The 26326-nt window shown below is 33.8% G+C and overlaps 1 protein-coding gene across 2 annotated transcripts in view; it reads right to left on the reverse strand.

Annotated features, from left to right (window-relative positions):
- LOC141821132 (uncharacterized) overlaps positions 1-23023 on the reverse strand; it is a 36397-nt gene extending 13374 nt beyond the window's left edge. The window contains exons 1-12 of one of the 2 annotated variants that reach the window (XM_074708510.1): positions 22771-23023; positions 19241-19314; positions 19103-19167; positions 8692-8784; positions 8516-8617; positions 8222-8386; positions 8022-8110; positions 5561-5682; positions 3064-3245; positions 2682-2820; positions 2536-2603; positions 990-1137 (exon numbers count right to left, since the gene is read on the reverse strand). In XM_074708510.1, coding sequence (XP_074564611.1) covers positions 990-1137; positions 2536-2603; positions 2682-2820; positions 3064-3245; positions 5561-5682; positions 8022-8110; positions 8222-8386; positions 8516-8617; positions 8692-8784; positions 19103-19167; positions 19241-19314; positions 22771-22952 — 1429 coding nt within the window. In that variant the 5' untranslated portion in view covers positions 22953-23023. Of the gene's footprint in view, positions 1-989; positions 1138-2535; positions 2821-3063; positions 3246-5560; positions 5683-8021; positions 8111-8221; positions 8387-8515; positions 8618-8691; positions 8785-19102; positions 19168-19240; positions 19315-22770 lie in introns of both variants that reach the window. The other variant, XM_074708509.1, reaches the window with a different exon arrangement.
- Positions 23024-26326: the final 3303 nt, after the last annotated feature.

Below are 26326 nucleotides of genomic sequence, written 5' to 3' on the forward strand. Positions count from 1 at the left end.
CCCCGACTTGAATTGGAAAGTTTAATCATCTCCCATTCAACAGAGTCAAGTTCTTCTTAGTGTGTAGAATGATGCAAAAAAAGAGACAGGGGATAACTTTAGTCTAATTGAATTTTAAACTTTATTTTTATTGTTTATTAAATTATTGAGTTATTTGCTAATTTAGGATCGTCACATTTTCTTTTTTGGTAATTAATTAAAGGGATTAGTGTATTCCGAATTATGATCAAGTGTGTTTCCCAATTTTTTTATTTATTTCTTAATCTTTTAATTAGGGTTAAGTTTATTAAAGTGGTCCAAAGTCTATATAATTTCATGTTTTTCAATTATTAAGAATTTACATTAGATTCTCTATGTGAGAGTTTCTCTCTTTGTGAGGTTGGTTCAGTTAGTTTGTTCGTTCCCCTTTATTTTTATAATCTTTATATAATATTCTGCTTGTAAGTTTTATTCTCTATGAGATTGTTGGTTCCTGATGCTCCATCACCTTTCCTAACCAATCAAATTTGGCACGATAATGGAGCAGTCCAATGGTCTAATTTTGTACATGTTGCAATTCAAAAAAAGACATAAACCAATTAAATTATATCAATCAAGAGAAAAGGCTTGGGCCAGTCAAGTTCAGTATGCTTGTACACACTTGAGGTTTAAAGTTATAAAAGGAGTTGTCGCTTTTCTTGTCATGTAAATTTCTGGATCAGAGATCATGCATCAAACCATATTAATTTTGATTACAAAAAAAAACAAAATTTTATGAAAAGTTTGAACTCTAAACTAAATAACATTGATAATTGCATGAAACGTGTCTGCATTTTCCGTATTATATTGAGCAATTAAAACAACTATTAGCTGCATAGTTTGCAACAAATTTCACTTTCAGTGTCATGTTCTTAATTGGCATAGATAGTTCAGACAATGGATTCTTATAGCTTTTTGATAAACGCATCTGCTAACATAATATGTAAAGATAAGTAATGGGAAATAGTTACCGAGGTTGGACCATGCATAGCTGCATTCTCTGGATCGAGCTATTGCAGCCTTGAGGAATTTTACCGATGTATTGAATTGCATGCTACCTAGGCTGTATAAACCAAGTTGATGCCATTGCACTGCATCATCAGCATCCACTTCAATTGCCTGCAATAAATTTATTTACAAATCTATTAAGAAAGTTGTACAAGTCATCGCACAAAGAAACCATGATCGAATACAAGAATGTTCTAACATCAAACAGAAAGTAATGCAATACAAAAATTGGCATAGTACATGTAGGGTTTGAAACAAGCAATCACAAAAATGCCTTAGCATAGATAAACAATTAGTGTACAATAGATGCACACTTGTTTGCTTTATTAATAATACAGCCCGTTGAAACAAATAACGCAAAATTCAGAGATCAGGATGCATTTTCAAATAGTGGTTTTAGAAAATCTTGAACTGACAGTCTATGAATTTATTCAAGCATCCATCGAAACATAATAGAAGAATTGATGGTGTTACAAGGACACAATGAATGAAATTGACAACTACAGAATATAACAGACTGAGGAATATAACATAATCCAAAGTTCATAAGGAAATAAGTTTTGTTCGAAACCAGTTGCGTAAAATTGTGTTTATCCTAACTATATTTGGGTTGATTACATGAATTGTGTCCCTCCTTTGAGCTTTATATTAGACTACATCATTAAGAATATTAAAATCAAATATCCAAATTATGAAGTCATTTTTTTATTATATTGACTGATGTATCTCTGCCTCTTACATCTGTCAGTCTAATTGATTCAACTCCATATAGAATCTGTTGGTTGCATTTGAGCATGTGCTTCTTATCAATAAAAAATACTATAGTATCATAAGACCAGATGATAAATAGTATTATGAATGTTTCAGAGTCTTAGACGTCAAAAAGTGCATCTGACATACAGGAATGTTTTCAAGGTATCTCCCAACTTTTCCAGATAATGCATAGATTGTTTGTCCTCGCTTGCAAAATGAGAGGTTTTTTGCTAAGATATTCCGGGGTTGATAGAAAAACAAGGTTGGCCAACTTAGCTGAGCAGCATGCTTACTATTTGGAAAATGCCTAAAGGCATAAGAATGTAAATTCTACCAGTTGGTCCAGTTCATTTTTAAATAAGCAATCACTTATTAGTAGGACGAGATTAGCAGGCAAATAAAAATACTGATCAATAGACAACTGTTGGAAAGCCCCTTGATTTTTCTACTTTTTAAAATGGTAGCATCCCTTATCAGCATGTTTCACAGAGGATTTTTTTAGAGTATGGTCAATATACAATAATGATAGCCCATGTCAGTCAACTAAGTATGTCTTGCTACTACTAGAACAGAACAGCTAAGTTCTGGGTCATACTCATAGGCAATGCATAATGTCATAGACGAGTTGCTGAATGCTAATCTACTCCCATCAGGTGACCAAAACAAGTATGCAGAAACAACTAAACAACAGCTAACACTTCCTTTGAAACATAAGTATTAAGGGTCTAACAGTCTTAGCTGAATTGCAAGCATCACCCGTTTTAATGTGCAGAGAGCTAGCTCATCTGCTTCATCCAAGTCTGTCTGCTCAGAATAAAATGCAGCTGCAATTTCATGTTGAGCTTTATAGGCCATTGCCAACCCTGCCCAAGCTACAGGAAGATCAGTAACTGCAGCATCACCTTCTTTCAGAATTGATGCCATTTCATTCGCTGCCCAAGTAAGCTGCTCCCTGGAACCCTGTGACCTTAGAGCATCTTTGATTCGATGGGTCGCTATTGCATACCTAGCAGACATGTTATTAGGCTCTAGTGTTGCTGCCTGCAGATAGACATTAATCTTACAGAAAATTAATATTGAAAATGAAAAAATAAACAAATCATGTAGTTGAATCTTCTGACTTTGTAGACAATTGATCAAGCGATAAATTAACAGACTATCCAAACATTTATTTGGAGATCCTGACTAAGTTATTTAGTTGGAACAAAATTTAACTTGCTTTCAAGTGAACCAGAGTTCAGGTTCAAGCACTGGATCAGTAAGCAAAGAAACAAAGAAAACTACCTTCTCCAGGCACTTTTTGGCACTCCTATGATCACCCAGTACATAATATGCATTTCCAAGATTCACCCATATTGTTCCAGATCGGAGATCAGATTTTAGCGTCGCTAATAAGCACTCTTTTGCGACAGTTGCAGCTTCTATTTGTTGCAAAAAAGCCCCTTCTCCTGCATTGGCACCTGGACCTAAAATGTTCAAGGATGTCAAAAGAGCTGATGATTCACTCTGAGATGAAACTACGAATGAAAATGTTATTAATTCAATATAGTGCTGTTTGATTGTGAACGGTACATCTGGTTACTTCCTCCATCATAAAATTTCTCATAGCCACTGCATAATTTTGCCACACTTTAACCATGCTACTGGGAGAAGTAGAAAAAATAAAGAAGCTAGATTATTGATCTACTAACAGTGTCTTATTTGATTGATTAACCATCCTTGACACCAATAACCAAACCATAGTTGGCATATTTGTAGGAAATCCTATGCGATAAACAACAAATCGCAGCGAAAAAAAAATCCCTTTAGCGATCCATGTGAAAGCAAACTCATACAAGTTTAGATTTACAAAATCCTATCTAATAGGGTATACCTTTGGAGCGTGCCCTTCTCTTATCCCGCTCGTCCAAAGTTTGTCGGATCTCTTGCACGTTCAAGTGTCCGTGTCTCTATGCGCATCCACACAAACATTCACTTTTGGAGAAAGTTTTGGTTGTGCTAGCAACCCTTTGGTGTAAGTTTCGGCCAAGAATAAGAGAGAGCAAGAAGATGAACATCCTCATGAATTTTTGGAAGAAAAACTCTTTTATACTCAAGCCATGAATACCAAAGGTTTATAGGCTTTTGATATTCCCTCATCAATGCATGATTAATCCTTATTAATCATGCATGATGAATTTAACTTCATCTTCTTCAATGCATGATTAATCAATTATGCATGATGAATCAAACTTCATTCATCAACTTGGTTTAATTTGAGTCTAACTAAAATTCAACCAACTTGAGTCTAACTCAAGTCTCGGTCATCCAATGAGCTTAATTGTTCCTGTAGTCAAATTAAAATGAACCCATCTCCAAAATAAAATATTATTTGTGTGTGACCCAATAGGTTCTCGTAACGTTGGCAATGTCTCTAAAACTCATTTTAGAAACATAAGCAATGAGTGGCATCTAGCAATGCATCATTGCTACCCAAGTCACAAGAATGTCAAGATCCGACATAACCTTCGTAACTATGATAATGTATGACCATGTCCTTCTATCCTCGATATCTAGATTGATCAATGAGGCATAGACTGTGTCATCCTCTTATCAATCTTTATGTTTCTTGATCCCAAAGTAGACTCACTCAAGCAAATGAGCTCAATATCTCATATTGACTCATTTGAGCATGGTCATGTATTTAGTAGTCCTACTCTATCAGGAGGCTTCAAGATATCACTCCCATCATATTGGAGGGATAAATCTCATCTACATCACTCACATCCCTCCGTATAATTTGTTACATACCCAGTGATCGTCTTTATAGTCCACCCTGTTACGGGTGACGTTTGACGACACCAAAGTACATACCTCCTTATGTAGGGAACCGTAGTAACTTCAGATCTAAGAACTATACAAATAGTCACATGAGAAAGTTTATGACACTCATATAATGATCCATGAAACTTTCTCATGGCGGGTCAATTCAGTATACATTCTCTAATGTATACTCATATGTCAACTCGATATCTCATATCTATAACTTGTGAGATCAAGTCATCCTGTTGACCTACATGCTAGTCTCAACGCATTAATATCATCCCTGAATATTAATGTTTGACTAGGAATGATTAAGAGTAGTGTTCTCTACATCATCCCACTATCGACTCAAACAATCGATATGATGTAGATTAGAACTAGCTACCCAAGGACATTATTATACTTAGTTATTTGACACAAACATAAAGTAAGTATAATAATCAAAAATCTTGCCTTTATTAATAATAGAATGTGATACAAGAGTCTCTAGTCAATCATTACATAATTGGTTCTAGGACTACTACTAACAATATCATCCTCAATCTTACACTAATCCTACTACTGTTCATTTGTTGATGCCAAATCTCTTACCCACATCTTCATTTTCCTCAACACTCACAAGATGCGGCAGCTACTATGTTGATCCAATGAAATACTTCTACTATTAAATAGAGAAGAAAAACAATGACCACACTCAATGTTGTAATAGGGAAGGAACCAACAGTGCATAAAACTAATGGTCCAGAGACAACCAGAATACCGCAAATGACTTAGAACAAATTGGTCCAGTGGCCACGTCAACCCAAACTAATAAGGAGATTTGAGAGCTCAAATAGATTTTGCATAGAAAAGAAAAAAAAATTAAAGCACCTCAAAGAAATAATTGAAATGTATGAATCAACATATTTTGTCTAGAAAATGTTTTTGCTACTCAATCTATTAGAAAAGAACTAATAACTGGATTATATCAAAATTATACCAGGAATAACTGGAGCATATTTGCATAAAAGCAGAATTGCATGGTTCATCAGAGCAGCTGGATGATTTTGGTCTTTCAGGAGGAGATCTTGGAAGCATTTTGCAGAAAGTTTCAAATTGCCACTACAAGTTAATTAGATCTTATTACAAGATATGCAAAAGAGGAACTGAAAAGTAATAAAAGTATTTTTGTTGATCAATAATTCAACACTGAAGTTTATTAACTTGCTTGTCCCTTCAATATTATAGCGCATTGCCAATTGGTTAAACAGAAAAAACAGGATGTACATTCATGAACAAAAACCTAATGCTATCAAGGCACATCAACATTTTAGACGAAATATGCCTGGTCATATAACATTTTTTACTTACCATACCTACATAAACACAATGTGAATCTAGTAGCAAGGGTTATGACAATCACTTTGCTAATTGGATCTGCAAGATCAAAATAATGAAAACAGACTCATCTTTCTCATAAGCATGAAGCTAAGCGTTGACCTTTTGTGTACCCCATTTCAGTGGCACTTCATACATGAGAATCTAGGAGTTCTATTTTTCAATTAAGGGGACAGATTCAATTATGTTGGCCAATTTGTGACAGAATGGCACACTAAGGCCAGCTCTCGGCAGGAAAAAGATACAAAAAAGCAGAAGTCATGGGAGAAAAAAGAGGTAAAGAGACAACAAGAGTAATTTGCAGCTGCCCACAACCTGCACAAAGCACACTTTTGCTCAAAGAGAAATGGAAAGGAGTTGAAACACTATACCTTGCATTTCAAGCTACTAGGTAGTCTCAACTATTCTTTAAAAAAAAATGAAAATTTGAAGTATCAAGCAGATAAAGAAGAAAGAAATGTTAAAAAAATTAAAATTGTCGCATGCCGTTTCTACTAAAAGAAATTGCTTTAAATGGTCAAAATATGTAAATTATATGTTTACTAGGATGTAAATGAGAAGAAAGGAAGAGATGAAATGAAAGTCATTGTTCGCTTAAGGCTCTGATACTCGTGTTGACACAATATGACTATGGTATGGGTATGAAAAATGAGTCCACAAAGCCAAAGTCATCTTCCACAAATAGAAATCAAGTGTGATGAAGACAAGATAACAAGATTTACCTACTGTTGTGTCTCAATAGGGAAGATGATGAGGAGATTTACCTATTGTCGTGTCTTAACAATGATGATAGTGTCTTCCGAGGAAAGGGAGGAGCAGTGCTCATAATTGAGAGAGGAGATGCTGACATCAGGGTTCTTGTCAATAGGAGAGGAGTGCTCTTTGAGGTGCTCTAATCACTTCTTGTGTCACATTTGAAGACTCAAAGCACTCTCATATCTGCTTCCAGAGAAAGAAGTGCACAAGTTAATAGTGGATCGAGTGAAGGTGGGCAGGTAGGGATCGGGTGGGGGTGGGAATGGGGGTGAGCAGGAATATTATTATTGATACATTATATCATACCCTATATATTACAAAGTATAATGTAAGTTATATTATAACCCTAATTATATATCAATTATATAATTTAGGTTATAATATAAGGGTTAATGGGTAATAGTAAAATTACACTAATATTATAAGTTAAGGTTATATCAATAAGTAATATTAGCTTAATAGGTTATATAAATTAAGTTATATATAAAAATTTAATAGATTGTTTTTTTACTAATAGATTTACACAAATTGATTGTGCTCATGCTCTAAATTTGGACTCATTTTTGACGAGCTCCCATGTCACAATATCATTCTATTTTCGCCCAAATTGAATGGATGTGGAGGGAAAAGAAATTTGAGCTTCTAATAAACATAACAACTTCAGTGGCATTATTTACCGATGGTTCCGCCTAAGTAAATGATGGAATAAGATAATGTAATTTGTTTTGTTTTCCTCCACCTAAAATGCTTTCTTTCTCCCCTACTTAATTCCTTCCATAGTAAACATAGCATAAATGATAAGATGGCATCAGATGTTCAAGTCCATATTATGTTTAACATTATACAATCAAGGAAGGACTGTAGGTAATTCAAAATTTAGCTTTGACAATTTTCAAGGTTATCGCATCATCTCTGGTTCTTATAGGCTCTCATGCATCTATCGCATTTCAGGTTCCTTTGTATTCCAAAGGTTATTGTAGTAATTGAAAATTGCCAGCATCTAATCAGAGTTATTGCAATTTGCAAACAAAAGATTTCTCCAATGTCTTTCAGACATTCCCAACAAACCATCAGTGAATCATTTATTTAGACATTAAAACTGCAGACTACGTATGAACAAACCAATAAAGTGCAGCTTATTCCAAATAAAGTCATCTATTCAAATTAACTCCATAAACATATAGATTAGACATTTTCAAATGAAAATTCAGCAGCTTTACTGGTATGTCTTAAACATTGGAACTAGTAAGAACAATTAAAGAACTAAAAACACTTCAGAAGCAATCAGTCAAATATATTTTACAGACCTTTGGAGGTATGCAATTCCTAGATTTGCAAGGGCATCCAAGTAATCAGGAATAATTGTTATAAGAGATGATAAAACTGATATTGCACTCTGCAAAATGAAAAGGTTCAAAAGGTCATATACTAAGAGCAGCCAAATGAACACTGTAAACTGTAACTTAGGAAAACAAAAAGGAATAAACCAATTTCAATAATTGTGCACCTGCAGACGACCAGTTCTGAGAAGTATCAGTCCCAGCATATTCCAGAAAGTTGCCTGTCTAGTATCAGATTCAATTGAACATTTTAACTTCTTCAGGATTTCCTCTAATTCATCCATTTCGAACTCTTTCTCAGAGTTATCAGCAGCATTTGCAAGCAGAAAGCACTAAGAATAGGAAAAGGAGGAATAAAAGCTCAGCAGTTTCACAAGTTGTGCATTCATATTTCATACTTTGTAGGGAAATAGTTAACAGCCTCTACTTGTGCATACAATAATTAGACATAGCACATGCACCTGTGCATGATGAATCAACACTAATGACAGAAGATCTGGTCTTTGAACTTCTTCTTCATCCTTTTGTAGTATTTCTGCTGACTTTTCAAATGCCAAAATTGCCTGTAAATCAAGAGAACTACATTTAGTTGCACTACTGCAACATAATAATCTATGGTTTGAAACACACTTATCACCTTCTGTGGTTGGCCCATCCTCTGGTACATTAGTCCAAGGAGAAAGTGTGCATGAGCATTCTTTGGCATTTTTCTTGCCATGTGTACCAACCCCTACAGTGTCAATCAATTTTACATGAGAATTGTTAATGTTTTCATTTGATTGTAACAACCTAAAAATGAATAAAGAGAACATAAGGATTAAATTAAACATAAATAACAAAAGCCAAATTTTCATTTATTTCATTTAGAAAAAGAGGGAGGATTAATCAGTGGATGAAGGGAGAAAAATAGATTAATTTTATTAGAAAAATAAAATAGATAAAAGAAAATGCATGAGAGAAAGTCAATTTATGTGTGTGTGTATTGGAGTGCCCAGGGGTTACTCCTCAGGAATCTAGGCAAACATACAGCTATAAACACCTAATCGAGTCAAGATTAGGAATCAGATCATATAAACCATATACACTCTCAAGGCTTCCCCTACATCCCAGCAAAGATGATAACTGAGAGAAGACAGATAGAAGACCAGATTAGGTCTATACAACACCTGATCGAGCCAAGACTAGGAATCAGATCATATAAACCATATACACTCACAAGGCTTCCCCTACATCCCCGCAAAGAGGATAACTGAGAGAAGACAGATAGAAGACCAGATTAGGTCTGTAAAGCACCTCATCGAGTCAAGATTAGGAATCAGATCTTATAAACCATAGACACTCACAAGGCTTCTCCTACATCCCCAGTAAAGATGCACTCTTCCTTGCAACCAGATCAAGCTCACCAATTTTTGAGTTTGACATGTTTCTCCTGCATTGCGACCTCGGGTTCTTCAAAGTTGAAATTGAGCCAACATGTTTGCTCCATGAGGGGGCTGCCTCATTCAGGTTGCAACGAAAATCAATAAATCAATCCTCATCAAGTACCCCTAATTTTTTACGGACTGAGCTCAAGAAAAGAGAAGCAATTGTGCCAAAATTAACTTCTTACCCTTTTACTCTTAGATGGTAACCTGCTTTAGCCTGTTGGAGTTGCCTAGAGTTGTAGCAGTAGTTTCCAATGGAAAAGGAAGAGTTGTTTATTCAATTGTATTTCTAGGCCAAGTCCCTTCAACCAGTTCAAAAAATCCATTTAATTGCCATATCTAAAATTCAAGTACCCCACCTCTTAGGTGAGAAAGGAGAGCTACATTTATATTTCCTTTTGTCTATATTATATTATGGTTTTATTCTATTCCAAGGAGCCCGACTATTATATGTATTGCCAAATAAAACTATATAGCAGGTTAACCATACCTACTCTCTCAACAAAACAAAAAAGTGCCAAGTGGCAACAATTTAGGGTCGGCTATACTGATGTATCAACTATTTGCAGTCAAATATTATCAATTCGTTTAACTATTTTGAACAATATCACTATTAGTACAAATATACTTTTAAGCGAAGTTTTAAACTCTTGAGCCATACGAAGTTTCGATCCCTCACCAAAACAATATGATTCCGGTGTGATATCATACAATTCTAATACCATTTAGATACTCTTTTACTTTTAAATATAGGTGTACAAATTAAAACCCATATTTCTGATAATATTTAAAGGTGACAAATGTGATTATTAAGCAAGGTTTGAGGTGTCAAGTCAAGCTACTTGAACCCCTTGAAACATTTTGTTCCAATCTCACACCAAAATTGAAACGCATCAATATAGAGTGATACCAACATGGAAAAAGAGGGAGAGAGTGGTAAGATGCAGAATAGTGTGCCGACATTAGGGGTGTAATTGAATCGAGCCGAGCCGAACAGTAAGATATTCAAGCTCAGCTTGGTTGGTTTTTCCCTATGCTCGAGCTCGGCTCGAGTTTGAATAAAGCTTTAATTCTTAAGCTCGAGCTCGGTTCGTAATGAAATTAAATAGTTCGTAAAAGGTTCGAGCTCGATTTGAAAATAACTCGTTTAAAAGTTAAACAAGCTTAGTTCAAGCTCGGCTCATTAACATATAATATTTATAATTCAAGTGATATTTATATATATAATAAGATAAACGAACATGTTCGCGAGCCTCTTAACAGACACGTTCGCAAGCCTCTAAACGAACATGTTCGCGAGCTCACGAATCAAAAACTGTTAAGTTCGAGTTCAGCTCGATAATGTTTTCGAGCTTGAAATCAAGCTCGAGCTCGGCTCGTTAACTTAATCGAACAAATTTTTTTTTAATCGATTCCAGAATAACTCGTGAGCGGCTTGGCTAGTTTACACCCCTAGCCGACATAAAAAAAGAAGCGAAGAGAGAGCGAGAATGTGATTGGGAGTGAGAGAGAAAGATGATTACGTGTTGAGAAGGGAGGAGTGAATGAAAAGCGATGGTTGATTTAATCAAATAAATTTGATTTGATCTTAAACTCATCAAATTGATTCTAAACTAAATTGGACCTAATTTGAACTCACTCGACCCAAATGACAAACCCTACCTAAAGGACTTAGCCACACCCCAGTTACACTCCGATTAGGTTTCCTAAAGCCTAATAATCAATTTGGTTTGACTTATAAGCAATAAAATTTAAAATTAAATGGCAATGAAAACTTCAATCAAAAGCAAAATATAATATATAGTAGAAGTTGAAATTGTCTAAATTCAAGTAATATTTCTTATATTAAAGGATAAAACTTTTGTGTAATTAATGGTTCAACATGGATTTATATTTTGAAAGAAATAAAAAGTAACAACAGTTACTATTCTTTTTCTGTTAGGCGCTCATTTTTTGTGTTTTATTGCACTCATATTGAAATCAAACTTTTTCCTTGTATTTTTATTAGCGTTCCCAACTAAAGGTTATGCTAAATGGAATAAATGAAGTTCTATGTTTCTAACACAGATTAAGCAATTTAGATCAAATGTAAATTGCATAAAGTTTGCTCTGAACGGTCTTTCTATATTTTGAAACTATTTATGTTTTGCTAGCTGACTATAGAGTTTGAGTGAAATTGAACTAAAGATTTAATTATTGTTCTTCTTTAGGAAACAAAGCTTTTACACTGATAATTTGTTGCTTATCAAAAATGTTATAGTTCCATCAACTTAACTTTATTTGGATATTAAAAATGATGCAGAAAAGTTAATTAAATATTAACCTTATATCGTCAAGTGGCAACAACTATGCAAGTAGGCAACAGCGTTTAAACGAGTAGGCAACAACCTCTAGTAAACTAGTAACAATATACATGAATTTTGTTTTCCTTTTCGGTGAAAAAGATTACATTAAGAGATGTAATCTCATTTTGATGATTTCCAACTTGAAAAAATAAAGTCATTACTAACACCAATATTAATTTAGATGAACAAAGAGTTGAACACAAATTTGTTTTCCGAATGTAAAGTACACATCTCATACATGATAAAAAAATTTCTTCAATTAGCTAATGAGTTCCCATTTCCTATAAAGGAAATAAGTAGATATTTAGCATTTTTAGCAAAAAAAATAAATAGAAAGCAAAATTTAAAAATTTGAAGTTTGTTTATCAAAACTAGAAGTTACATAAGATATAATATAAACACTAGATGGTGATATCTCTATAAGCAAGGTGGTTAAGATTTTTGAAATAATTTGTAACATATTGCTCTCAAATATTTCTAGAAATCACATTTTTTTAATTGGTTTACATTTATATTTAAAATTATATAAGTGTCAAATAAGTATTGGCACTGCGTGGTACTATATTGAAACTATTGTTCCAATCGGAGACCAAAACTTCTATAGTGCTCAAGATTTTAAACCTTGCTATTAAATTTATGTTTCATATGTTGATTGTTAAGTTCATATTTCGGCGCAACTTTGTGCAAAGTTTGGTGTCTGCTAGATCCTCTACAACAGCTATCGATAAATTATAAATTTGGAACCTATATTTTTGTTATTGTTTCTAGAAAAATCTCAAAAAGTTCAAGTCTTAGTCACTTGAAGTTCAATTAGACAGATTATGGCTCAAATTCTTCCTCAAATTATTCCACTGCTTCTATTTCCAATGCAAGATCTTGTTGCATCCAGATTAACCTTCGGCTTCAACATCTTCAATGAATTCAACTTGTCACAAGTTTAGAGTTATGATGGTTATGGGTATTTTATGTTATGTTTAACTGATATTTCAATTTTAGATTATTCATGAAATTTAGTGTAATTTTTACATTTTGAGAATATGCAAATTGCCAACTAAATTTGGTTCAAGAATGCAAGTAAAATATATACAACACAGGGATGATAGCTTTGGATCACTAATACACCATCTACATTACCTATATATATATATATATAAATTCTTGGGTGAATAAGTGTTCACTCTACATTTTTTTAATTTTGAAAAAATAGGTTTTTCTGTTATGCTTGATCTTATATTGGTTTTATGTAAGTTTTCAGATGTAGAACAATTTAAAATTATCAAGTAAAGGCAAGCAAACATATCTCTCTTTTCAAAAAAAAATTAATGCAATATTAAATCTCATAAAAACTTACACAAATAAGTATGATGAGTTTAATAAAGCATAGGACATGTCACCTTTTTAATACCTAAAAGAGTGGTGCATCAAATGAAAGCATTAGTTCTAGTAAGATTGAAAGATCAACCTAATAGTTTTCTAACATCTAGATTATATAATTATCCTAGAACATGTATTCATTTTTGTACATGCCCACCAGCACCTGGGCTCGGCGACGCCTCAGGTGGAGTTGCGAGGCATCACCTGGGCTCGGCGACGCCTCAGGTGGAGTCGCGAGGCGGCACGACACCTCTCGCCCGGGCTCGACGACGCCTCCAGTGGCGTCGCCGAGGCGGCGCGACACCTCTCGCCCGAGCTTGGTGACACCTTTGGAGGCGTCGCACCGCCTGGACGACGCCACCGGAGGCATCACCCGGGCCTGCACGAGGCCCAACGACACCACCAGAGGCGTCGTGCAGGCCCGACGACGCCTCCGCGCGCGGGCCGCGCGCAGCCCCAGTCACGTGCGTGGCCAGTCGCGTTCCTTTTGTTTTTGTTTTGTTTGTTTTTTAACTTAGGTTTAATAAGATTTTAATAATCAATTCCTAGCTATAATTGAGGATAATTTAAATAGATTTTATTAAAACCCATAAAATTGTCTTATTATTTTTTAAAAATATTTTATTTTTTATTTTTAAATATTTAGATTAAATTTTTTATTTTAATTAATATATTTTATATTTTAGAAATACCAAAACTATACCGGCACGGTACGATATGGTACCGAAATGTACCGTTCCGATCCGAGACCAAAACCTTGACACGGCTCAATATTTTAAACCTTGGGTTAGAATATATCAGTATTTTATATTGTTATTAATATGTTGTATCAGGATAATAACCAAAATTTATCAAAATATATTATATTATCAATAATTAATATTAAAATTTCCTTATTATTAAAAAATTACATACCTACCAAAGGAACATTTGATTGGTGATTATAGGCACCTTTTAATTTTTCTAATGTTTCATTAATTAAGTGTATGTGTTATTGATTTGTGCCTTCTTGTCTATGTTGGCCTTGTGCAAAACAACACACTAAAGCCTTCATTGTCATAAAAATAGCAAATATAACAATTTATTGTGTCTCCTTACCCTTAGTAGTATTAGAGTACTGAAAGGCTTCTCAATTATCTTAAATCCAACTTTTTGGAAATGACTTATATAGGAAGAAGTGAGCTGTAAATCTAGTTGTTTTGGACCATATATTCTCTCTATCAACAAATTTCCTTATTGATCCAAGAATCGACGAATGATGACTTTAAAGGAAGTATGTTAACAATTACACCGTTTTACTACCTGTTCACTAGATAAAAGTTCACTGATGTTCTCCATCATCAAATCAATACAACATATTGCATATGGTGTCTAGAATGATGTTGGATGTTCTTGCTCCAAGAGTTATCCAAACCCTCTTGAGGTTGGCACAATTGTGAGTGGCCATTACATTATATATTCTACACCTATCTGTTCTTGCTCCAAGAGTTATCCAAACCCTCTTGAGGTTGGCACAATTGTGAGTGGCCATTACATTATATATTCTACACCTATCTCTCTAGCTACATAATTTATTAGGCAATATATAAGATGGATCATGATATTATGCAGTTATATTAAAAGATTTGTGAAATATCGTCTTTCTATTGTAATATAATAGAAACTTGATAATGTTTTTAGTGTAGATCGTATCAAGCTATCACACATTGATATCACCTCATATAAACCACATTACTTCTTGTTTAATAGGATTATGCTTCAATCTCTTCCACTTGTTATAGTATAAGTACGGACTAGCAATTTATACGCAGTCGGAGATTGGATATCAAGATTAAATTTTTAGATGTTAGGCATCATGCTACAATAGTACGTATCAAGGATTGAAATCTCGTGCCGTATCGCCCGATATGCACGAAAAATTTCGTTCCGCCACGGCACCGGCACCGGCACACGAATTCCGATCGGGGAACGCCTCCGGAGGCGTCGCCCGGGCTCGGCGACGCCTCCGGAGGCGTCGCGAGGCCTCGGCGATGCCGCCGGAGGCCCTGCCCGGGGCCGGCGACGCTGCCGGGGCCCCGCGACGCTCCGCGCGGGCACACCGATCGCGTGGCGCGTGATTTTTCTTTTTTTGTTTTTTAAACTTAGGTTTTAATTAAGTTTTAATAATCAATTCCTAGCTATAGTTCAAAATTATAATTCAGGATAATTTAAATAGGCTTTATTAAAACCTATAAATTATCAAAAAAAATTATTTTTTATTTTTAAATATTTAGATTAAATTTTTTATTTTAGTTAATATATTTTATATTTTAAAAATACCGAAACTATACCGACATGGTACGATACGGTACCGAAACTGTATCGTTCCGGTCCGGGACCGAAACTCCAGCACGGCTCGATATTTTAAACCTTGGTACGTATTATTTGTTATATTAGGGGAATTCAATTAAAATGAAAAATTGGCAATACTTTGAGACTTAAATTTCTTCTTCTTACTTGTGTAGATATCTTCAGTTCTAGTATGCTTGCTAGCCTAGTTTAGAAAACAATTTATACGCAATTGGAGATTGGATATCAAGATTAAATTTTTAGATGTTAGACATCATGCAACAATAGTACATATTATTTGTTATATTAGGGGAATTCAATTAAAATGAAAATTTTGGCAATACTTTGAGTCTTAAATTTCTTCTTCTTACCTGTGTAGATATCTTCAATTCTAGTAGGCTTGCTAGCCTAGTTTAGAAAAACAATATCGATAATATCAACTACACGCCTTCATTGCATGGAAGAAAGGAAATGATCAATACTACCTTGTCATAAGATAACACAAACACTAAACACTCCTCCCTAATGTTAGTACAGCAATTGAACTATTTTCGCTAGCACTAAATGTGTCACCACTATATTGCATTGGTTGCTCATACTTAAATTTAGCTCGGGAGGCAACAAAAGCGACTAGGAATTCTTAGTCATTTAGCATATCATTGTCACGACCCTTAATTTCATCATAAACAAGATCCCTGAAGGCTTAGCTATCAAAATCTTTACATTGTTCTTGTTTGTATTTGACATTTTTTTGGCATCCAATTCCTCCAATGCATGACAATTTTCTTGAAAGATTTTTGGGCACTTGGAAACATTTGGGTATCCATCAGTGACATGTTGATTGAGACGTGTGATCCCACCACTGCATTTAATCATATCACAATGTAAACAATGCCAATAAAATCAATTCCCTACTCAACGTGTGTCTCCAAGTCGAATCATAAGACTACTCTTTTAATGTCATGTGTCTACCTATGCATTATTAAAAAGTTAATATATCAAAAATTATAAAGACATCCATGATAAATAAATATATTAATATAACTATAACACTATCCACACCAAGTAATAACATTAATACAACAACAACAACAACAACCAAACCTTATCCCACTAAATAGGATCAGCTAAATAGATCTTTCTATGTCATTAAGCTCTATCCTCTATTATATCATAATCTATATTTAAATAAATTTTATCTTATTTTATCATTACTAACCAAGTCTTATTTTATCTATAATTTCATATCGTCTAACTGGAGCATTTATTAGTCGTCTAAGTATGTGTTTGTACCATCTTAAACATGTCTCCTAGAGTTTTCCCTCAATAGGTGCAACCTTGACTTTCACTCTAGTATTCTTATTTCTTATCCTATTCATTCTCGTATGTCCATACATCCACTGTAACATCTTCATTTCTGTGATCCTCATTTTCTGCTCGTATACTTGAGTTATAACTCAACATTTAATTTCATATAATATAGCAGGTATAATCGGCGTTTTATAAAACTTTCCTTTAAATTTTAAAGGTACTTTATGATCACAAAAAATACCTAATGCTTTCTTCTATTTTAACTATGTTGCTTGTATTCTATATAAGACATCTCTCAAGTCTCAACCCCTCCATCTTCTTACAAAAATAATCTTAAATACTTAAAATTCTCAATTAAAAATAACTCATCGTCTTCTATCTCAACAATTGTCTTATTATGTTTAATATTACTAAACTTAAATTTTATATATTCTGTCTTACTTTACTAAGCCTAAAACCTTTCACTTCAAATGTTTTCCATCAAGCTTCGAGTTTAACATTTACTCATTCAGGTGTCTCATCTACCAAAACAATATCATCTGCAAACAACATGCACCATGACAACATATCTTGGATGTGTCCAATGAGTTCGTCCATGATTAGTATAAAAAGATAAGAGACTTAGAGCTAATCCTTGATGAAATATTATCTTTATAATAAATATTTCAATTAATCTGTTTGGAGTCTTCACTATTGAAAAACATATCAGCTATTATAAGTTCATATGCTATTGCAAAATGTAATATAGTTTTTCCATCGTCATTACTTATTCCAAAATCATAACCCCATGCATCCTATCATATTCATCATTTCTCACTCCTATGTGCCCATTTAGATCTCCTTCTATCAAAATCATTTTGTTTGATAGAATTTTTTGTATTAACTCATTTAGGTCTTCCAAAAACATAACTTTGGTGTCTTTATCTAATCCTACTTGAGATGCATATATGTTAATTGCATTAATAGTTTCTTTTGTCACCACTATATTGAGAATTATAATCCTATACTTCATCTTTTAATGAATTATCTACAACAATATCTATTCCATTTCTTGTTTTACTCCTTCCTATGTTGTCTATCATCTTTGTCTTTTCTTCTATCCATTTTATCTCTTGTAAACAAAAATATTAATTCTTTTAATCATCGTATATACTACCTCCATTGCTTTACAAGTGAGCGCTCTTATGCTCTATATTTCAAATCTAAGACAATCAATATTCCTATAATGTTTGTTCTTATCTAACATATGGTGTAAGAACTTTTGCATATTTAACACTACACTCAAGTTTTCATAGAGATGTAGTGGTCTTTACCAAGATATTATAATCGAACTCTGCAATGCGTTCCTTCTGAGAAACAACCTAGCATTAGCACAATAATTTGATGGATCTATTCATAAAATACTCACTTCAACCTTTTTCATCTGAGCTTAGGATTGGCATCGGCGATTTTTGAGACTCTTATTAAATACAAATTATTGAATTAATTCTTGTTATATCAGTTAATATATATAATTTATATGTGTAACTATTTTTAATCGTTATATATATAACTGATATATAAATATGTCATATATAACTATTATATGCTTATAATAATTAATACATAATATATAAATTTATTATTTAGGACTCTTATATTTATAATAAGTTAACTATTATATATGTCAAATTTGATTCAATCTCCTCTCAATTTATATTCAATCTTCTCCCCCACCCGCCCCCCTCCGTGATTGACAGAAGGAATCAAATTTGATTCCTTATGTCCCACATGTCGTCCGCAAGCATGTGTGTCAATCAAGCCCACATGTGAACAACTATGGAAATAATTGTGGTACGAGTATTAACTTGTGTTGACGAGTTTCATGTGTTGACCTCACAACATAATGATATTTTTCAACCATGTCGGGCTTTTAAGTCACTTATTGTGTTAATGCTTTCGTTGGTCTTCTCTACTGCTCACACCTTCAGTGACAAGTTTCTCTACTTTATTAATTCAGCATACTAATTTATAAAATTGAACAACCTCGATGTGTTTAACCATAGTAATTGTTTTTCTGTCATCAACTAGAAAGACACTTAATTGCTCTCTAATAGTAGAGAACTTATTTTTTCAAAACTTCACTGCTTTAGAAAATTAATGATGTTTGAAGAATAAACCTAAAGGAAAGGTATACCTACATAGCTCAATTAGCACTCAGGCATAATATTTCGCCTTCAAAATCTTAAGTGAAAAGAGGACACTATTGAAAAGAAGAGAAACTCACAGCTTTGAGACCACTAACTTTTTCTTCACGTAACGTAGACGCTCCATGACACTGTTGGTCGATATCTGGAAATTTGTGAAAATTAAACATTAACACTGAAATTCTGATGCTATTACAAGACAATATTGAGCAACCTACCTTCACCATCGCCCATATCAGTATCTTTTATCACCACCGTACTTTGTATTGTACTACTCTCATCCTTGTTGTCCCTGCAGATTTTGTTAATCCAACAATAAGATTAAAATAAGCATGTTAAAATGCAAATCAGAAAGGAAAAGCAACTCCAGAGCAAGCATCAAAGTTAGTAAAATCCAGCATACAACCTGAAACCTGTAGAGAAGGGTCATCAAAGAACCCAAAAAAAAAAAAAAAACCAGCTCAACTTAGTAAAAGGTTGGTTCAAGGTAATTGGCCACTCATATGCCCAACCCTCCGCAACTACACTTTTCAAAACCAATTTCATTTCCAAGGTAAGTCTAAGCAATGAATAGTATGAAGGCTGTGAAAGAGAAATTGGATCCCTTGAATCACTCGATCTCCAGGGTGGGTTTAGTGAAGGAAGAGTAGGGTGGGTTTAGTGAAGAAAGAGTAGGATGGGTCGTGAAGGAAGAGTAGCAGAAGGGTCATCCAAGTTAACCTCTATGTTGAGAACTCTGTTCATACATCTGAAGCTCCAAAATCCAGGTGGTCTAAGTTATAAAAATATTTTCATTTGCCTATGTGAAACTTGAACCAAGTCAAACTCCAAATGGCCATTAAAGAGGAATTATTGGCCTTATTGTGAACTGCATGATTTGCTATGTCTTAGCTCGAAAATGAGAACCAAAGTGATATAGGTTTTCATGTTTTCTATGCTCCAAAAAGGTCTACAACTCATGTATATATATGGCCTCTGGGTCTAACTCATTTATCAAAAAATTAGGCATGAGATCATATCTATTATTTCAAATGAATATAGCATTCCTCAGACTTGAACTCAGATATTTAGATGTTCAGCTTCACTAAGAAACATAACCTTGATCAAAGTATATGGCATGTTGATCTTCTTAGATATAAGATCTCAGAAGAAGTGGCAACTAACTTCGACATGTTTATTACATTTATCAAATATTAGATTGCTTGCAACGAAGATTGCAGCCTGATCATCACAACGCATATCTATCGAATCAATAGTAAAACTAAGATCATCAAGTAAAAGAAATAACTAGAATCGTCTTTAAAAAATGCTAGTGCCACCAGCCTATATTCCTCTTCTACAATAAATTGTGCTAATTCGCTTTCAATGTAAGTACAAGATCCTAAAGTAGACTTTGTATTAGTAGCAGACTCAATATAAGATCCTAAAGTGGGCTTTGTATTAGTAGCGGACTCAATATAATCTGTTAATGCAATCAGGTGATTGCAATTGCAATGTTTTGATGTTTATATAATATGTTTGGATAATATATTGGTGTAATCATATAGTGGGCAATATGATTGAGATAAGAGTAATTTAGGATCAATATGTCAAATAGGTCACAGTTGACTAGTAGTTGACATTGGATGAAATCTGAATGGGCTAAAATTGACGAGACATTTGGCAAAGACAGAAAGTTCAACAAAAGTTGGCAATGGAGAAATTCAATAGGAATAGACAAGCGGAAGGTTCAACATGGAGGTGGCAATAAAAAGTTCATCAGTCGTTAGACGAGTGGAAAGTACAATAGAGTTGGCAACAAAGGAAGTCCAATGGTGTTGGAAGTGGAATAACCAATAAGGAGGAGTTCACATTGGAATTTTAGGTAGGTAAAAGAGAATTGGATGCTTGGAAAGTGATAAAAGTCCAAGCAAATCAAGGAGAACCGAATGCTTGACAATGTGAAAGTGTTAGTCAAGGTTGATTTGCTAGGCAAGTGAGAGCCCTAGTGGATCACAATTAACCTAAGGTTCAACAAGTGGAAGTCTAAATATGTCAAGATCAACCATAATAGTTGAAGTCCCGACAAAATGATCTTTATGCATTGAAAGTTATGGTAAGACGAGGTCGAATTTTACTAAGCAAATGAAGAAGTTCCATTAGACATAGGGTCTTTTGACCCCACAAGACGCAACCTTAGAGTGATTGGAGTTCGAGTATTAGTAGAGTAGACTAATCGCCTAGTCGACAGATAGTCAAATCAACTAAGACTAAAATGTCAATGAACAAATTCTATTGGGGGTCATTCAACTAGCCGTAAACTAAAGATAGAAATCTTGCAAAAAATATGTTATGTTTCAAATTGAGTCAACAAATAGTCATATACAGTCGATTGAGCACTTCTACATTCTATTTATTGTAACGTTAAATAGGATTTTGTCCCGAGAGGGTGACAATTGATTGATAAGGCTAAAACAATCGGCAGATAAAGCAATCAATAGAGGAAATGGTCAAGATCTAAATAAATTGATTGAATTGATTAGAATCACTCGATTATTAACACAAATGAATCGAACTAATGCAAAATCAACACAAGAGTTGGTCGTGATCTCTTCCTATTAAAATCAATAATATTTTGTAATACCTCATCTGGGTCTTCCTAAAACCTAAATTTGGTATCTTTATTTAATCCTACTTGAGGTGCATATATGTTACTTATATTGATAGTTTCCTTCGCCACCACTATCTTGAGAGTTATAATTCTATCCCCCTCTTCTAACCACTCCTACTATTTCATCCTTTAACGAATTATTTATAATAATACCAACTTCATTTCTTATTTTACTTTTTCTATGTATCATAACTTAAAACTCGAGTTCTCTATCATTTTTGTATTCTCTCCTATTCATTTTATCTCTTATAAACACAAAATATTAATTCTTCTCATAATTCTCGTATCTACTACCTCCATTATTTTACTAGTGAACATTTCTATGTTTCATGTTTCAAATGTAAGACAATTGATTTTTCTATAATATTTGTTCTTATCCAACTTATGGTGTGAACACTCTTACATATTTAACACCACAACCAAGTTCTCATGGAGATATAACGGTCATTATTAAGACGTTACAATCGGACTCTACAACGCGTTCCTTCCAAGGGACAACCTAGCATTAATGCAATAGCTTGATGGATTCATTCATTGAACATTTGCCTGAGTTTGACACTGACCGACAACTAACGCAACTCTTAACCTTTTTCATGCAAACTTGCTATTAAAATTTTGGGGGGAGAGCATTTAAATGGCACGCTATCTAGTCAATTGCTTACGAACACATCTTCTATCTAATAAATAGAGGCACCAAGTCCAACACAATAAGTTACCTACACATATAGTCATCTTCACCCTCTTGGATTCATTTGTTATGCTAAAAGCCTATCGACACATAAATTTGATCAAAAAGCTAGAGTCTGCATATTTGTTGGTAATCTCCTTTGTAGAAAAGGTTATCGGGCTTATAATCTTGCAGCTCGTAAATTCTTTGCATCCCAAGATATTGTGATCTATGAGCATGTCTTTCCATTTCATACTAATCCACAAGAACGAGATGGTGCTTATCCTTCTTTTACCACACACTTTGAATGACTTAATTATCATAGAGATAAATAATCCACTAACCAATAGCAGCCTTACGAGACAACGAAGAAGCTCCGAGACTGTAATAGAAGCAAGGAAACTTCAATAAAAACAAATAAACATAAACACCTGGGAACAGCTTGGGGGATGGCAGCGAGAGCGCAATCAACGTCGCTCTCCGGCGGGTCTACGTTCAGGTCGGCTATGATGACTCGTCGCTGCTGTGATGGTCTCTTCGCTGCTTCTTCCTCTGGAGATAGATTCTCGCCGACGACAAGCTTGCCACCGTCTTGAGGGAGCGATTCCAACATCCCTCTCTCCTCTCCGGTCACAGTCGTCTCTCACACTAACCCTTCGACGAGGACCCCAGCCGTTTTGCAGGTTTGGGGAACGAATTGGTGACCGATTTCCACCCGACTTCACACCCTATAGATTGGGTGTACGTATTGGACATGGCATGTGTTATTTGGACAGGTACAACGTGGGCTCAATCAAGGTCCGTGTGTTGGAAGAGTTGGAAGAGTTAGGGTTTCAAATGCAGATGGTTCTATGAAAATTTCTCCTCGGAAACAATCGAATCCGACCCGATAGATAATCCTTTTTAACTTCATGTCATAGATTATTAAATATATCATCAATTTTATATATTTTAATACTTTATAAAAATTAAATAAAAATTTTATAGTCGCATTAAATTTATTATACTATATTTGATTTCTATTATAGTCCGAATGTAAATTCTACGTCATCAACTAAGATGAGCGTAAAGTAGATTGATTTAGTATTTTAGAAAAATGATTTGATTTGGATTTTAGAAATATTCTTATACAAAAATACTTATAAAAAAAGAGAAAAAAACTAAACTCAAAATTTTTAGTATGGTTGACTTTAGATCTGTCACTTTAAAAAATGATTTATTTACTAGTTTCTATAAATTTATAAAAGAAAATTATATAAAAAAATATTTACTAACCTGAATGAGTTTTTGATGCTTAAGATTTTAATGCTTCTTTTAAGTCTTAGTTTAATTTAATCTTTACGCAAAGGTGAAAAAAAATGTAAGATAGTGTAGTTGAATGACTAAATAAATATACTATAATTAAAAATAAAATTTATATATTATTACTTTCTTAATCCTATATAATTCGGTATTTTACGATGGACGTACTAGAGTTAAGTAATGTCTAAAAGGCACATTAAAATTTGATACTTTTCAAAGGATGTATTTATTTTCGATTATATCTCTCTCTTTTTCCATCTTAAATTAAAAAAATTAATTTTTTTATTTAAATTAAATTGAATTGAATCAAATAAAAACTTAATTATTTTATCGAGTTTCATATAAAAGCTTAAAAACTTATTTTTAAAAAAAATGATATTAAACTAATGATAATCTTCTAAATTTATCCATATTTTTTATAAAAAAATGAAATTTTAATAAAATTAAATAAATATATATAAAAGAAGGTTAATAAAAATTTATAAATTTATAAGAATATTAATAAAAATTTAAAATTATTTTCACTACAAAAAAAAAAACTGCATTCTGCGACGAATTTTACGACGAATTTCTTTAAAAAATTCGTTGCAAAAGAGTTTGCGACGAATTTGACGACGAATTTAAATTCGTCGCAATTAGGTCATCGCAAAATGCTCCGACGAAAAATCCAATTTCGTCGCACAATTCTACAACGAATTTTCATCGCAAATTCGTCGCCAATTGGAGACGATTTTGGTTTGTCGCCAATTGGCGACGAACTTATTCGTCGCCAATTGGTGACGAATATAAATTCGTTGCCAATTGGCGACGAATAAGTTCGTCGCCAATTGGCGACGATTTTGGTTTGTCGCCAATTGGCAACAAATTTTATTCGTCGCCAATTGGCGACGAATTTTACGACGAATTTGAAAATTTGTCGTAAAACTTAACTTACGATAGAATTACGACGAGCCTATTTTCGTCGTAAAATTCGTTACAAATTTGCAACGAAAATAATTTTCGTTACAAATTTCGTCGCCGACTAAAAAAAATTTTCTAATGCTCATTTTATTTATTGGTTATCCTGTATATACATTTACATATCGATCCAATCAGATTGATTTATAACATACAAACCTGTCATATACAATCCATAACAACATATATAAACATCCATATATAAACAACACATAAATAACAAACAATACATATCAACATCCATACAAAAATACAATTCATACAAAGATCCATATCAAAATCCATAATGCATGCATCCAAATGATACAATCCATATAAAGATCCACAATAGACATGTGTATATGTCTATTAGTCTAGCTAACATGATATACAATCATAACAATCCAGTAAATTCATACAAATACTGATATAAATATATCAGAAGACGAAGAAAAGAAAGCATGAAACATCATGGGCATGTGTGCTCTCCGAAGACTCTACATCCTGGAGAAGGGATTGCACCTGAAGGTGAGGGGGTTGCACCTGAAGGTGAGGGGGGCTGCACCTGAAGGAGTGGGACCTGCATCACCATGACTACTGCTACTGCGTCGACCACGTCGCGACTGTAAGAAAACATATTAGGAAGTATATTAGAAAATATAAAATTATTTGCATAATGAAAATGCTTAATTAAAAACTTACCATCATGGATGTCTGTAAAGGGTGTATCCAAATAAAATACACAACCAAGTCAGGAGAAATGATCTATAAGAGAAAAAGTACAATTAAAATATTATAAATCTATTTAATAAATTAAAATTTACATATATTAATTCAAACTAAAATTAACAAATTAATTTGCATATCTAGTAAAATATCTCCCTAAATACTTTCGTCAACGTAAATTTGTCAACCTGCAAAAACAACATTAACAAATTAATCACCATCAATACCACATTAACCCCATCACAATCGAACATCAATACAACATTAATAATTAATCAACACCAATACAACATTAACAATTAATCAACATTAATCAATATTAATACAACATTAACAATTAATCAACATTAATGTATCCAGCGCGGCCAGCGCGGCCAGCGCCGACAACACATTTCACGAGTGGAAAACAGGGGACAATCAAAGGGATGGTTGAACGCCAAAGGCACAGGTTGATTTACACCACAAAATTCTAAATCCTTGAATATTTTTCTTGCAAATGACAAAAGTAGAGTTTGAACTAGCATGAGTTTACTTAAAACTTTGAGATTAGAGAAGACTCCCCCTGCTCCTATGGAATCCAACTAGCATGAGTTTACTTGTAATTTTGAAACTAGAGAAGACTCCCCCTGTTCCCGTGGAATCCTATGATACTAAAAACTAATAAGCAATTACCTCAAAAATGCCTTTTCTGTTGAGGATAATTAGGATTCTGCATTCCCATTCCTGGATCTTTTCGTCTCAACTGCTTTTAGTAGACAAATATGAACAACCAAATCATAGGGGGAAAAAAAGGAAGGCTGCTAAAGATTACCTGTTGCTGATGGCCATGAGCACCAGCTCCACCCCTTTGCAAAGGAAGACCACCAGAATTTGGAGGAGCGATGCCAGCTTGGGATGCAACGTTGAAAGATGTCATGTCTGTGTTTGGCATCCTTTGCATCCCAACCATATCAAAGAATAGTTTATACATGAAGAAGATACCACACGATCCACATATCAAAGAATAACTGAAAGAATAGTTTA

This window comes from Curcuma longa, chromosome 2 (assembly GCF_044706935.1).
Source record: "Curcuma longa cultivar G26 ecotype Majalengka, Jawa Barat chromosome 2, ITB_CL_G26_1.1, whole genome shotgun sequence".
Lineage (NCBI taxonomy): Eukaryota > Viridiplantae > Streptophyta > Magnoliopsida > Zingiberales > Zingiberaceae > Curcuma > Curcuma longa.